Source organism: Argiope bruennichi, chromosome 10 (assembly GCF_947563725.1).
Source record: "Argiope bruennichi chromosome 10, qqArgBrue1.1, whole genome shotgun sequence".
NCBI classification, from domain to species: Eukaryota; Metazoa; Arthropoda; class Arachnida; order Araneae; family Araneidae; genus Argiope; species Argiope bruennichi.
The window spans coordinates 115,731,355-115,746,220 of record NC_079160.1 but is presented as its reverse complement, the minus strand read 5'-3'; the positions used below and the strand labels follow the sequence as shown (position 1 = coordinate 115,746,220).

The 14,866-nt window shown below is 32.2% G+C and overlaps 1 protein-coding gene across 1 annotated transcript in view; it reads right to left on the bottom strand.

Moving 5' to 3' along the window:
• The window catches only part of LOC129989016 (uncharacterized), a 52,597-nt gene extending 38,783 nt beyond the window's left edge, over positions 1-13,814 (bottom strand). The window contains exon 1 of the mRNA XM_056097322.1: positions 13,527-13,814. Within this exon, the coding sequence (XP_055953297.1) occupies positions 13,527-13,667 (141 nt within the window). The 5' untranslated portion in view covers positions 13,668-13,814. The remainder of the gene's footprint in view (positions 1-13,526) is intronic.
• Positions 13,815-14,866: the final 1,052 nt, after the last annotated feature.

Sequence of the window (14,866 nt, the reverse complement as noted above, 5' to 3'; positions counted from 1 at the left end):
ACTCCTTAATAATTCAGCATTAATAGAATAGAGCCAGGGAGCCAGTATTTTGATAAATAATCCCCCAAGCTCTAATAAAAAATTAGTAGCATTAATTGTATTTTGATTGATGCATCTTTCGAAAATAGCCAGAAGATGCAACTCATAACCTAGTTTGCCCAATTTTTTTGGTAACTCTTTATGCAATGTCATAAAATTTAGTTTGACTCCTGCTCGAACATTAGTCCAATTAAAACAATAGGTAAATTTTATGATTACAGAAACTAACACGAACAATTTTTAATTATTAATATACTGTTTTAATATAAATTTTAACTTAATTTTAAATATGTAAATACATGGTCTTTCATTTATGATCTGCAGTATGAGGATAACACTCGTGAATTAGTTGCCAAAGGTAATATTTATAATTAACTTGTTTATTTAAATTAAAGACGGCAGACATGACAAAGATGACGCAACATCATTGACTAGTTTGGAGAAAAACTTAGGTAGCAAGGAAAAGAAAATTTCGTTTCTAATGAAGTGGAGTTAGGGACCTGTTTTATCATTAGGTGACCTTTGCTTATCCTCTAGAATACTGCAAAAGCGGAATGCTTGTTTATCAAACGAAATTGTCACACAAGACCATCTCGAGAAAGCGAACAGCTTGACTCCACAAGAACCCATGCCACTAACTACAAAAAAAATTAATTTTATTTCTGTTAAAAAAAATCAAATATATATTATTTCGATGCTCGATTTGTATACATTTCGCTTCCAGTAATTCATGGTAAAATTAGGTACTTTTAGTTTCGCCACAATTAAAGATAGTAGTCTACGTACTAGTTGTGCCGATTCATAACTTTTAATTTCTTCGTTTGATGTCACTGGAAGCAAGGGTTGACTCCAATTCTTAACTGTTATGTCAGTTTATTGCTAAAACGGTACTTGTCAAAACGCTGCTCATATGCAAATGATTTTGAGTTTGCATGATATTGTGTTTGTGTGGTGAATATGACCACACAAATAAAATAAAGAGCATGCGTGGAACGTACTGCTTTTCATGTTCAATCAAAACAAAAAAAGGGAATACACATAGCTGCATCTTTGGAAAAACTTACGGCGACAATTTTCTAACGTAAGAAGTGAGTGTTAGTTGGTTTAGATGATTCAAAAGTGATAATTCCACACTTTTGTATCTGGTGGAATCAGAAGAGTATGTCGTACCATCAGCTTCTAAACTGAAGTGAAACAATGAATATCGTTAGCTACCATGAACAACTGAACAATTTGAATTATTCACCGATTGAAAAACGTTCAGATTGGGGTGCAAGGCACGAAAAAAGGATCTGGCATCAAAACGATGCCTCTTTTTACTTTGCGATGTACGTTAGAGACATCTTTTCTGCGCCTAGCTGAGAGCTTTTACTCACCTGCCATATTCGCCAGACTTGGTTTATTCGGACCATTCCTTTTTTTCATCGATGTCTCATACACTTTTCCAGCAATACTTCAATAATTATGAAAAAATCGAGAAATTCCTTGCTGAATCGATTATGCACCAATTCCAGAATAACATTCACTATTTGAAAGGCAGATACAAAATACATAGCTAGCAATTGTACATACTTTGAATAAAGCATTTGTTAACTTTCTCCCAAGTTAAAATTGTTTTCTTTCTGAAATATTAAGAACAATTAACTGCCACAACTGGTAATTCTAGTTCTGAATCAAAAACGATACTATTTCTTAAAAGAAAAGACACGAAATTTAGTACAGGACATATTTTTTATTTTTATTTATTTATTTATTTACAAACGGAATGAAGTCATCATTTGCTAGATCTGAAATTTGATTTCGTATTACTTTATGTAATCAAAATGTACCTTATGTCATTTTTCTTAGAATAAAGCTCCACTTTCCACTATACAGTTGGATGCATTAAATTCGTCGTATACCACTGCACAATTTTAATAACAATATTTTTTTTTCATAGGAGTGCCAGGTATACTTACACAAGCCCCTAGAAGAGACCATGGCTCAGTGTTTGCAATCTGAGGATCAATCTTGGAGGATTTCAATCTGAGCAGCCCAGCTAACTAGGAGTTTCTTTTTTGAAGCAAACAGACTAACTGATCGTATCTTATAATAATTTTGATGAACAATAAAAGACCCGAATATTTCTTGAAATGGTAGAGAGATGATGTGGCAAGTTTTATAAGGCGAATTTCGTAGATAATCAGTAAAACGATCTAAAAAGATCCATGCACATTCTTAAACCTGAAAATGTTTCAAATTTTTTTTAACAATAGGAGGAATACATAGACAACCATAATTAAATACTGCTCGTTTCAGTAGCCCAAGACTAATACTTTCCGACGATTTTACCTCGCAAAGGGATGATATGCGAAAGGATGAGCGCAATTCCGGAATTTCGACCTTGATTTCCGCTTTATTAGACACTTTTGCGTTCAGTTTTTTTGCCGCTTACATGTTAATGCCATGTTATTTCTTACTGTACTATTTTATTTCAACTCAAAATTACTTATTAACTGCTTATTTAGCAAGTTCAAGTGAGAAAAAAAAGCTTTCAGGAGTGGCCCTAAAAATATTTTATATAATATCATTAAATGTGTTTCCGAGACTATCCACTGCTGTTAATCTTAAAATGTTTTTTAAAAAAAATTTAGACACAATAAAAGTGTTTTAGCTTTAAAAAATTATTATTCAGTAAAAAAGATGAATTACCAAATTTTAAGACCAGAAATCTTCCCTTTATTCACATTAATTTGATGTTAAGATCCCTTACAGAAAATAAAAAGTACTCTAAAATATTTCATTATGAATTAATACTTTCTCCGAAAATATTACAAGTTATTTGCAGTTTTTGCGCCATCCAAGACCGCGGATAATTCGAATTCACCTTATTCTTAAATATAAACCTCTATCATTTCTTTAACCCTTACTTTGATTATATAAACATATTTCGACCCATGCGCAAAAGCGCGGATGGTTTTCGAATTCCAGAACGAACAGTTGACAGAAGATCTCTGTACTCATCAGTTTGCATCAAAAAATAAATAAATTAATTAATAAATAATCGTCCATTTGTTTTTGTTTTATGGTGTCTCTCTTTTTCTATCTGCAGTCGAAGTTTTAACAACACTCTGGCAACAAGCTGTTAATTCTTCAGTAGATGATTCAGAAGTTTATTCGATTTCGTTTCTTTTCAGAAAAATAATCCAATATTTTGTTTAAGAAGAAAGCAATATTTCGTTAGCAGAAAGAAAGAATTTGTTTACAAAATCCCATGTATTTCATTTTTCTTTTATATTCTCGCTTTTAAAAATCGGCAAATTAACTTGTACAGTTTAACACAAGGATAAGCACACTATCTGTTTATTTACAAAGGAAAAGCGGAAAAATAAGTCAAAACCCAACGACATCCGGTTTCTTCGTCTTAGGAAGTTTCCGTCTGCGACCGAGCGTTGCCGAAGGTCGTTGCCTGTTTATAATGCACACATCTGAATCTCATTTTCTTGAGTTTCTGGATTCAGGCCAGGCGCTGCTAAGGATAATTTCGCACTAATGATTAAAGTTGTCACTGATATACAACTGCTCTTTGTTAAAGAGGTTATTATTACAAAGTCTGATTAACAACATCCATTTCTGTCAGAATTGCTTTCAAATAATTTTGTAAAGATACTGAGGTGAGGCAAGTTATTTCGTTTTCTAGTACCTCAAAATACCAGCAATTAACTGGTATTCTTCAGTAATTCTAGATTAAGGAAGATAAGGACTACAATTTGAAAAAAGTTCTCGACATTTTGCCGTTAAGGCAGAATAAGGCATGTTGTAATTTTTGATTTCTTAAAAATAGATTGAAGGTTATTCTTGTCATGATACTTATGCCTTTATTAATATGCTAAAATAATTTCACGATTAAATCTTATTCTCTTATTACTAGAAATCGCAAATAGATTTCAGAATAAATGTCTGTAATTATACATTCACGAAAAACAGCACTTTATTTTATCGTTTCTATGTGGCATTTTGACTATTTAGGAAAATAAAATCTTTTAAGAAATAAAGAGTTTTGTTAATGCTCAAAAGATTTACTCTAATTCTTATAAAAAAAATACCAAAGAGAATGATGTCTTCGAAATTTTCTCTCACACTGAATGATGCATATTCGCACGATCTATCGTCAGAATATGCATTACGGATACCTTCTTGTCTGCCGACTGACACCAAAATTTGACACAAAGTTACAATTATAAGACAACTTAGTTTAGTTATATTAATGTCCCGTTTAAAAACAAAACTAGGGCTATTTTGGGGTGGACCCCGTAATTTTGAACCGCAGTCAGATGACGAGGACGGCATCTGAACTACCACCCCCTCTCCGCACCACATCATCTAGAGGACGTTTGGCGCTGACGGATTTAACCTACTACATATCCCCTTACACGACGGTTGTTCGGTGGAATCGCGTCTCGAACCTGAAACCCTATGGCTCACGAGCCGAGACCTTACCACCAAGCCGCCGCGGCCCTGTAAAGCAGCTTAAAGATCGACTAACGGTAAATAGTTCGATAGATATGGTTCGAAATTTGATTAGAATCGATGTTTTAGATACTGAATCTGTGTAGCAAAATTTATCTACCTTTCTCCTTGCTTTTTTTTTTTTTTTGCTTTAAAATTTCAAAGAATTTGCTCTTACTTAAAATTTAAAGTTACAAATTTGCTCTTCTGCAACAATCCAGTGGTAGTGGTTTCCACAAAATTTTCTCCAATATACTTTAAAAAACTTCTTGACATTGGTGTACAATAGTTATGGAATATTAGCCTTCGGCGTGAATTTGGCATTTTTACTTATTCTATCGAGTGACACTTGGCGATGTTTTTGGCGATCAATCCTTTCTATCCGACTAATAGTATCCGAAAATCGAATTTGTGTTTTAGATATCTGTTCTTTCTCCAATTGATATAAACCAAAATGTGACGCAAACATGTGATTTATTATCACAAAATCACCAAACGAATTTAATATATTTAAGTCGTTGCGTTTTTACGTTATCACGTTTACACATTTCTGAAAGTACAGACCGACGGACAATCAAGAGCTTTTTGGTTTCGGTTCAAAATTTGATAGGTGTCTATATTATAGATGTTAAATTTGAACGAATTTTATTTACGTAGCTTTCTTCATTCTGTAGTCGTCAATTCACTTATATTGGGGCAGCGGGATAGATAAACTTCCTCTGAAAATTCGATAGCTCAAAATTCGATTTTTCTAAGCTCAAAATTCTTAGCTTTCCAAAATTCGATCGAATTCTTAGCTCAAAATTTGATAGAAATTTATAAATTTGATGTAAACATCATGTATCAATTTTTTTTCCATCTAGTTGAAAATGGTTTTAAATTATCTTTGTCATACACAGACGGACAGACAGATATTTTCCGAAGAGGCGTTTTTCTAACACAGGAAGGTCTAAAGCGTGAAGATTCGCCAAATTCTTGCGTTCCAGTTTTACTTTCTCTAAAACAGGGATGGCAAACCAATGGCACGTGACACAATATTTTGGGCACGCCACCATTTTATGGTTTACAGGTGACTTCATTTGATAAACCGAACTTGTCCCAATTCGATTGGTTGGAAATTGAAGCATTTGAAATGCAATTGATTGATTTCCAGTCTGCTTCTATAAGGATCCAAAAATTTATTGAAACAAGGAAAAAGTTGGAATTGATTCAAACAGAAAGAAAAACAGAGAAATATAAGTAAAAATGCCAGTAACGAAATTTCGGAAACATGGTAATCGATTCCAGGCACATTTAACTGTTTGAAGAAGATGCTCATGCTATTTTAACTTTATTTTCATCTACCTATGGTTGCCAGTCATTATTTTCGGAGATGAATAACATTAAAGATTCGTTTAGAAACCGTTTGGCAGATGACTCCAATTCAGCGTGCATTCTGGCAAAAGTAACATCTTACAATTCTAATATAAGTTATTTGTCATCTAATCTGCAACAACAGAAGTTACACTAATGTTACTTTAATTTGAATTGCACGTATAACTAAAACATTTACTATTATACAGTGCAAATTGTTTTTTTTTCGTAGTAAATAAAGAGTTTTGAGTTGTTATATAGTATTTAGTTTTATAATTTCCCCATTAATCACAAGTCAACATTATTTGACGGCACGTCTATACCTCATTAAATATTTCTTTAGAAAAAATGGCACATTGATCCACAAAGGTTTACCACCCCTGATATAGACAATACTCTGTCTAGACTTCGTATACGAAAAAGTACTCTCTGTAGTCCAGTAATGAAAGATGAAAAAGTCCTGTAATAAAAGATTTAACTAAACCAAAAATTATTTATCATCAGCATAATGTTCCATTGTAATAATTACTTTCTATGTTAAATATCTCCCATCTTTTTCTGATATTTAGTTGAAATACAGTGCTTTAGTGTTTTTTGCATTTTACAAATATCAATAACATTTCAAATAGGTTGAAAAAAGGAAAACGAGCATTTAACATTTTGGTTCCGATCTCGTCTTTGTACCTCATTCAAAGTCTAAATATTGCGTCAAAACGTATTAAAGAAAATTAGACTTTGAACCATGACGCATAACAATCGATGGAATTTGCCCATTTCATTGGAAAGGGAGCAAAAATAATGAGGAACTTCCTCAAAACATTCTCAAGTAGCACAACAAGCAGCGGACAACATTTATCGGAAACGTTGTAGAATATTCATCAGACGTTTTATCTGGGAGGCAAACAAACCTCTTCGGGAACTCTAACTTCGTGAAGTTGTGAAGATTAGTTTTTTTTTTATTATTATTATTTGGAACGAATCAATATGCTTATCTTTCCAGTTCAGTCATTTTCACTGTCACCCAGTGTCAAAGCTTATTTGCGTCAACAAACAAAGCAAAGTTCTTTTCCTTGTCACAAGGACTTATTGATAATAGTAATCCAGAGAGCAAAATGATAACTTTCAAAACTATTTATTTAGTATACGATAAACTACTTTATATCAGAATAGTAAACAATTTTAAAATTATTGAATAATAATATTTATTTTACAGTTACCAATCTCGTTCTTCAACATGCTGAGAAATCTTATTTCACTAACAATTTGTATAATGTATTTTAAATTTGTGTCTGACATTTCGAATTTAAAATGGCACGGACATGATATTTGTTATGTATCAAAACATTCCTAAGACAAAGTGAATATTCTCCCTTGAAATTTCTTGTAGTCTTAACCTTTTAACCGACTGGAACGTAGGAAGTGATCTAAACGAGTCCTTCTGTAGCGGTTCTAAATAAATAGTTCTTCTATTTACTATCGTAAAACTGGCTGAAGCGTAGAAAATCGTTTTATGAATATTGTCCTCACTTGGAAATTCGCCAAAATTCTCTTTTACGATACGGTTTTACAGAAATTCAGATGCTGGATAGTCGACGGTCAGTGCGTAAAACGAGTAATATGTTTATATTCATTGAATGACTTTTTTAAACGAAATCTCCTCACCTTGGCAGTAAGGAGCACACATGATTAACAATACACTAGAGGACAGAAAAATAACGCATGTAAAATAACAGCTAAGTACAATAGCGCTCGATAGACCTTCTCTCATTTTGATGATACTCCAGAGAGATAATGTCTCCATACGTCAAAACTTTTATAGTCTTTTGACAGGGAATGGAATTTTCTAGAAGAATCTCTAGATATAGGTCATAAAGAGATAGAACTAGAAGTCTTGAATTTTCCAGAACCTGCATCGGAATGACCATTCATCCTAATCAGAAACATCCTGAAATCAGTTACAAAATAAACAATACCAGTCGTTGCACTAACCTTCCTCGTAGAAAAGAACAATTCCATAGTCATTATTACAATCCTTCAGGATTAAGTAAATCCGCTTACTTATCAGGCGACTTTTCATCTGCTTATTAGTGGTGCTTTTTCTTTGGGAAGGACTCTTAGTATGATAAATAGAATCGAGTATGCATTTTAGAAAAATATTTCTGCCTTCGAACTGATTTGTTTCAAAATTGGACACGTAACTGCAATTTTTGTGGCAAAATTCACTAATTAAAATACATTCATTTAGTTTGATGGATTTTTGATTCATTTTTATGAAAGCAAGTTAAAGAGGAATGTACATTCTGTGAATATTCTGTTTGTCTGTTAGCGTTCCTAGACCAACTGCCTGATCTAATTGTGCCAAATTAAACTTAATTTTACTTGAAAAAGTGGATAGGAATGCACTTTCAATATGATTTGTTTTAAAAATAAGATTTAATTAAAAGTGAGATTTCTGCGATAATCTACGAAAATAGTTTTACTCAAAATTAATTATTATACTGATTTTGAAAAAAATATTTTTTTAATTATACTTGTTTAATAATGCAAATTTTTTCTAAATTTTGATAATTTTTTAGAAATGTCTTTTTTGTAATTTTCAACAATTTTTCATTTTTTTAAAAAAAATATTTTATCTGAGGAATCAGAAAGAGAAGTTACAATACCGAGAAAGACAACATGCAATTAGATGAGAGATTACCCAAATACGTTTTTAATGGCGCTATGGTGTCACTGAATGGCCTTTATTAGGAGTGTTCATGTATACAATAGGTATAAGGCTATGAATTTAATGTTTGAAAATATTTTTTAAAGAAATCATGTACATCAAATTAAGTTTAGGGAGTTTAATTCAAACTTAACAAAATTAGCATTCCTGCCGAAACAGCAAATCTCCAAACGCAAATAAAATATATATTTATACGAATACACAAACTAAAAGACAAATCTGCACTTTTATTGATTAAATTATATTTAAAATTCCATCAGATTTGTTAACTACGTTTTTGGGTTTTTGTGTTCGCATGCAAACAGACAGAAGACTTCCTGATAAAATGTCCTTCACTGAAACAGTGATATAGAAACAACGAATTTTCTCTTTTCAATACATGGCTACTAACTGATAGGAAAAATCATACTTTTGATTCTCCGACCCTCCACGAAGGCACACGGATTAAACCATAAAACTAAATGACCGGACCGCAGCGACATCCACACTGGCGGGAACTGTGGTTGAGTCCTAAGGGCCATCACCGGCCACGGTACAACCCTCCCCGATGGAAGTACGTCACAACATCTACGGGAGGAGTCAGATCCCCCACCTATTTGTGTACCCTCCAAGGTGGCGAGATCCAGCCAGCATGCCGGAAGTATCTCATCCTCATTTCGAGGTGCCCCCTGGGGGTTTATCTGATAGGAAAAGTATGAATTGGAAAGTTATGAAATCAGAGGATGTAGTCTCTCCGAGACTTTCACTCATATTCTTCAATGCCAAAATTGTCGACCATGGGTAAGATCACCAATGCTTTGCCTGACACTGGTGAACAATAGTTACGAAATAGAGATCTTCGGATAGAATCTAATTTCTTTTCTGAATTTATCGTGCAAAAATACATTTTGGACGGCTTTTTAATATCGAATGAAATCGAAATTTAACCCGAACTATAGCTGTAGTCAAAAGATCATGCACCAAATTTCATTAAGTTAGTGCATTGTCATATATGGAAGTACTGATCAACAGACAACAATTCTTATCAATTAAACATATATACCAAAAATATGAAACTATTTACTTTAGCAGTTATTGAGTTTACTTGTTTTTGAATAACCAAACAGACAGCCTTCTTCTGATTCTTTGCAAATTTGAAATCTGATTCTTCAGAATTCATATACCGAATTTTATTCGTCTGTATCAAAGTCTTTTTATGTTATTTGTTCACAGACAGATGGGTGGGCAGACAGACTGACTACCAAATATGAATTTTCAGCACAGGAAGGTCTTAAAACATAAAGGTTCGTAAAAGTATAGATTTCGAATTTTCTTAAAGATTACAATAGTTTCTGTATACTTTTGTTTAGGGAAAATTAATAAACCTCGGACCGTAAAGTACCTGAAGTTAGAAGTAAAACAAAAATTATCCCAAATTTTGAAAATACTGTTTATTTTACTCGCTTACTTATTTTGTTATTTAGTTTACTCGAGAGATTTCTTTTTAATTTTGCAGCAATGTTATACAAAATAGAAAATATAGTATATGACTTAAATCGACAAATGCATTATTTTTTAAAACAATTATCAAAATCTCAAAAAAAGGACAATTGAATTGCTTATAAGTACAAATTGATCATAAAATTACTTTTTATCGAATAGAATGAAATCAAAATTTGCATATGGATTCTTCAAGGCACAGAGAGATCAATTCGGTCATATTACTGACTCTCTGACACGCCCGAAGGCACACGGATAACGAAGACTGAATGACCGGACCGCCGCAGCAGCAACAATGGCGTAACTATGGTTGAGTCCTAAGGGCCATCACCGGCCACGGTACAACTCTTCCCGAAGGAAGTACGTCCCGTCATTGATGGGAGGAGCCAGATCCCCCACTAGGGTGGCGAGATCCAACCACCATGCCAGAAGCATTCCATCCTCATTTCGAGGTGCCCCCAAGGGGGTTAGATGAATTCGGTAAGAAAAACTTACTTTGGTCAAATTGCACACAAAAAAAGTAACAAAAGCCATCGATTCGTAAAGAACGTTGGCCAACCATTACAATGAACACGAGAATAAAGAATTATACAAAGTTTCGTTAATACTCTAATGATAAAAAATGCACTGACAGAAACGAAGGACATAGAGTTTTAAATTCGAGAAAAATAATATTTTATTAATTAACACTAGGCTCTCTTACACATGTCCATTTTCTATAAGTTAACATTCTCTTCGTGCATTGGCAATTCTTGACATATTTTTTCTCTCTATTCATCAATTCATGTCTTCGGCAGTGTGTATATGTATTTTGGTTTCATTCATTCAATCGTTTGAGCCGCACCATTCCTCCAAACACCTAAAGATATTTTACTGACATGCTGTTATTTTCCCTTTTATCGAACTTGTTGAAATAATAAAAATCCTGCTTTAAAAGTATTGATTTAGAATTCCACCCAAACATCTTTAAATTTCTAAAATACATTAGCTTTTACACATGTATTTAATACTTTTAACTTTCATTAACGCCTGATTTTACATTGCTTCAATGTAATGGGTTTTTATACCACTGTTTCATTTAAATTTATTAACGTTGTACGTACTAGAACTCTTTTTTTTTTTGGAATTTATATGTTGATAACTTTTGCTTTTATAATTCATCATGTGTTTTTTTATAGATTGGTCTATTATTTCACCATTTGCTTGGCGCAGTATAATCAAGTATGGTTCTTGCGCCATAAAACACTAACAACCAACCAACCAACCTGCTTTAAAAGTATTGATTTAGAATTTCAAATGGTTTTCTTTATGCACGTTTTTCAGAAGAAAATAAAAAAAAGACTATCGATTTTGAAATATTATTTTATATTGGTTATAATTCCTATTGGCACAAAATACTGTAAGATATCTCCACGATGTTGTTCTGAATATCACACAGCATCGGGAGAGCATCGTAAAAATGCTCTTGACCCTTTTTACTTTCTTGTTTTACGGAGTATAGAGAAAGGATTGTAATCGACAAAAGATTCGAACTTTGAAAAATCTCCAATTTTCGGACCTTCATAAAATCTAAAAAATATATTTTTGTCTTATATCTGTCTGACTATTTATTTGTCTGTGACAAAATACAACTCAAAAAAGTCTTTGAAATAGATGGATGAAATATGGTATTTGGTCTCTACACCAAATTTGTAGACTTCAATCAGATTTCGAGCAAAATCATTTCAGTGGATGTCTGTCTGTCTAACTGTTCGAATATAAATTAATACGGTAACCACGAAACGAGAAGAGAGTTGAGTGCACATATTTAACATATATATTGCAGACACCTATCAACTTTTCCAAAGAACGGTAAAAAATTTGTCTGTCTGTGCTTTTAGAAACATGTAAATGCGATAATTTAAATAAGCAGTAATTTAAACATGTCAAATTTGGTATGTAATTTGTCACTGCAATTATAGTTTTGTAATAAATTAAATAATTTATTACAAAAAATTTTGTAATAAATTAAATAATTTATTACAAAAAATTTTGTAATAAATTTTGGTTTCAATGAGTTTCAAAATAAATAAATAAATAAAAAAAATAACGCATTTAAAACATAAATTTATCTTTATTAGTGAGCGAGAAAGTTTTTAGGAGACCACTACCCCTGATGTATCTTTGCATGATGATGGAAATTTCCATCCTAACATTTAATGAACAAAATATTGTACTCAAAACAGGTGTGCTGTAAATTGGTTGTTACTGGCAACTTCTTTTCACGATTATTTTATAATAAGGAACGTAGCTGTCAAAAAAATCAAATGTCACAATCATTATAGCGAGTTTGAATTTGTTATTTCGCTGTTTATTGCGGTTGGAAAAAACGTGCGATTTCTTGAATATTTTTTTATAATTAATCTGAGATTTTTTTCTGACAAAAACGATAATGAGTTTAAAAAAGTGGTTTTTTTTTTTGTGCTTCTGTTTTTTTTTTTTTTTTTTTTTTTTTTTTTTTGCATTTTATATAGAATAGCCCAAATTATCTTCCCAAAACCATGTGACAGCTACATCACTATGCAGTTGTCTCACTTTTAATGTATGACGAAAATGTTTTTTAATTTATGCTATTTTTGTAGAGAAATTTAGAAGAGGCGGACATTGAAGATTGGCCAAAAGTAGGTGGGTCACTCCGATGCATGTACCCTAAATGTAAAGGGTATTCTACAATCTCATGCAGTAATTTGTGTCGAAATAAGAATAATAATTGTTTTTCTAACTATCATCTGGAATAAAATGATACAAAGATATATTATTTTTTTATTTATTTTGTATTGAACTTAACATGTAAATTTGCATGATGATGAGCATTTCCATCACACTATTTTTTAATTATTTAATGTTATATATTTATACCAGGATATTTAAAAATTTTTTCTTTAATTTGGAGGATGAATTATATCACCCTGATTTATTTCAGCCCCCCCCCCAAAAAAAAATTCACACAAAGAGTTAATAGGGATGCTTGAATGCATTCTTCGTTATGTTTACCTAATTTAAGTTTTAACCGATCATAATATTTAAAATGAATCGAAAAAATTGAAAACTTATACAATAATTATTAACTAGAAAAATTGAAAAATATCATCCGAGTCATCAGCTGATGTATTAAGATACCCTTAGGATAAAAAAAAAGTTGCGAAATCTGCTGCCATTCGTTTTAAATAATTAACATGCTTCCTTTTACGGAATTTATTTATCGATCTGAAGAGTTCAAATCAGGGTCCGAAAGCTGAACAGGAAAACAAGGCTAAAGTCACAAATGAGACTCCACCTCTCCTCTCCACCTCTTTCTGAACTGCGTAGTAACCACTCGGAGGTGTGTCCCGAAAACGCAACCTCATCATAAAAACCTCTCTCCGATTGAAGCTTTCAATCAGTTACAAGATAACCGACTTACCCTTTCATTTTTTCTTCTTCTTTCACTATTTATAACCGCAACGATTCTAAAAATAACCTCCTTTCTAGTACTCCATGGTGTAAATCGGTCCACTGTATTTGTTTGGCTTTTCGAACTGCAACCCAGAACTTTGATTTTCATTGATGCCTGTTCTCCAACTGACGTAAATCATTATCAGAATAAGAAGAATTTGCTGCAATGGTTGGTTATGCCAATCCAGTGGTTGTTGGAAATGTGGCACCTTTTATCTACCAATTGATAATGAGCTGTTTATTTTTTTCTTTTGTTAAGCTAATGTTGAATATGTTTATTTGATTAAAAGTGCTTAAACTCTCGACTCTAGATGTTTTATATCTGATTGTATTTTTTTTATCTAATTTACCTTCACTTATTGGTAAATACTTTAAGGTGGCCTTTTCATGATAGCTCAGTTTTGTGTTACAAAGCCATTTCGTACTTATTATTTACATACTTTGCCAAGATTAGAATTTTAGTGGGAATGAATTTTCAATTTCCTTTCTTAAACTTTTGATATATATGTTAAAAATTCAGCGACTGAAAAAAAATTATCATTTGTGCATAATATTCTGGTACTTTACCTAATTATTATTTACAGGGTATCTAATAATTTGTTATGCATTTAGCATCGTATTGCTAAATTTTTGAATCACAGTTCTTTCATAGGACTACAAAATGCAAAACAACAAAAATAATTCAGTCGACAATTTGGGAAGTTATAATTTTTAAGAAATATAATTGGCATTACGAGGATTACGTTGTGGGCAGTCTACAACAGTTGATTTCATCTTCGGTCCAGTAGATATCGGAACAAACATCAAAAGAAATCTTTTTATCAAATTAGAAGTAGGTTTCTCCTGCCTCTTGAAGGATGTATAGCATGAAGCAATGATCAGATGTTCCTATGAATGATATTTTCCTATTTGGTAGGTCTTCAGTTCGACTCTTTATATGGGCAGCCAGATTTCTCTTTATTGTTTTATGGATTTTGTATATTGTTGTTCATACTATTTCAAAAATTTCAAAGATATATTCCATTCATTTTACTTCAGAAAAATGTGATTTATTAGAAATTATCTATACAATTCTTGTAATTTTTAGATATCAAGATCTCGAACATGCGCAAAACTTGCTTCTAGCCAATACATAGCGTTTTTAGAAATAAATCGAAATCAGACTATCAAAATCAGAATTTAAATCTTGAGTGGTATATGTAGCTCCTCGTATGTGTATGTGTAGCTCCAGGTATGTGTAGTGTGATGGAAGAATCAGTACTATATTTTTCCAGTTTCAGTTCGAATCAATATCGGCAGCCAGATTTT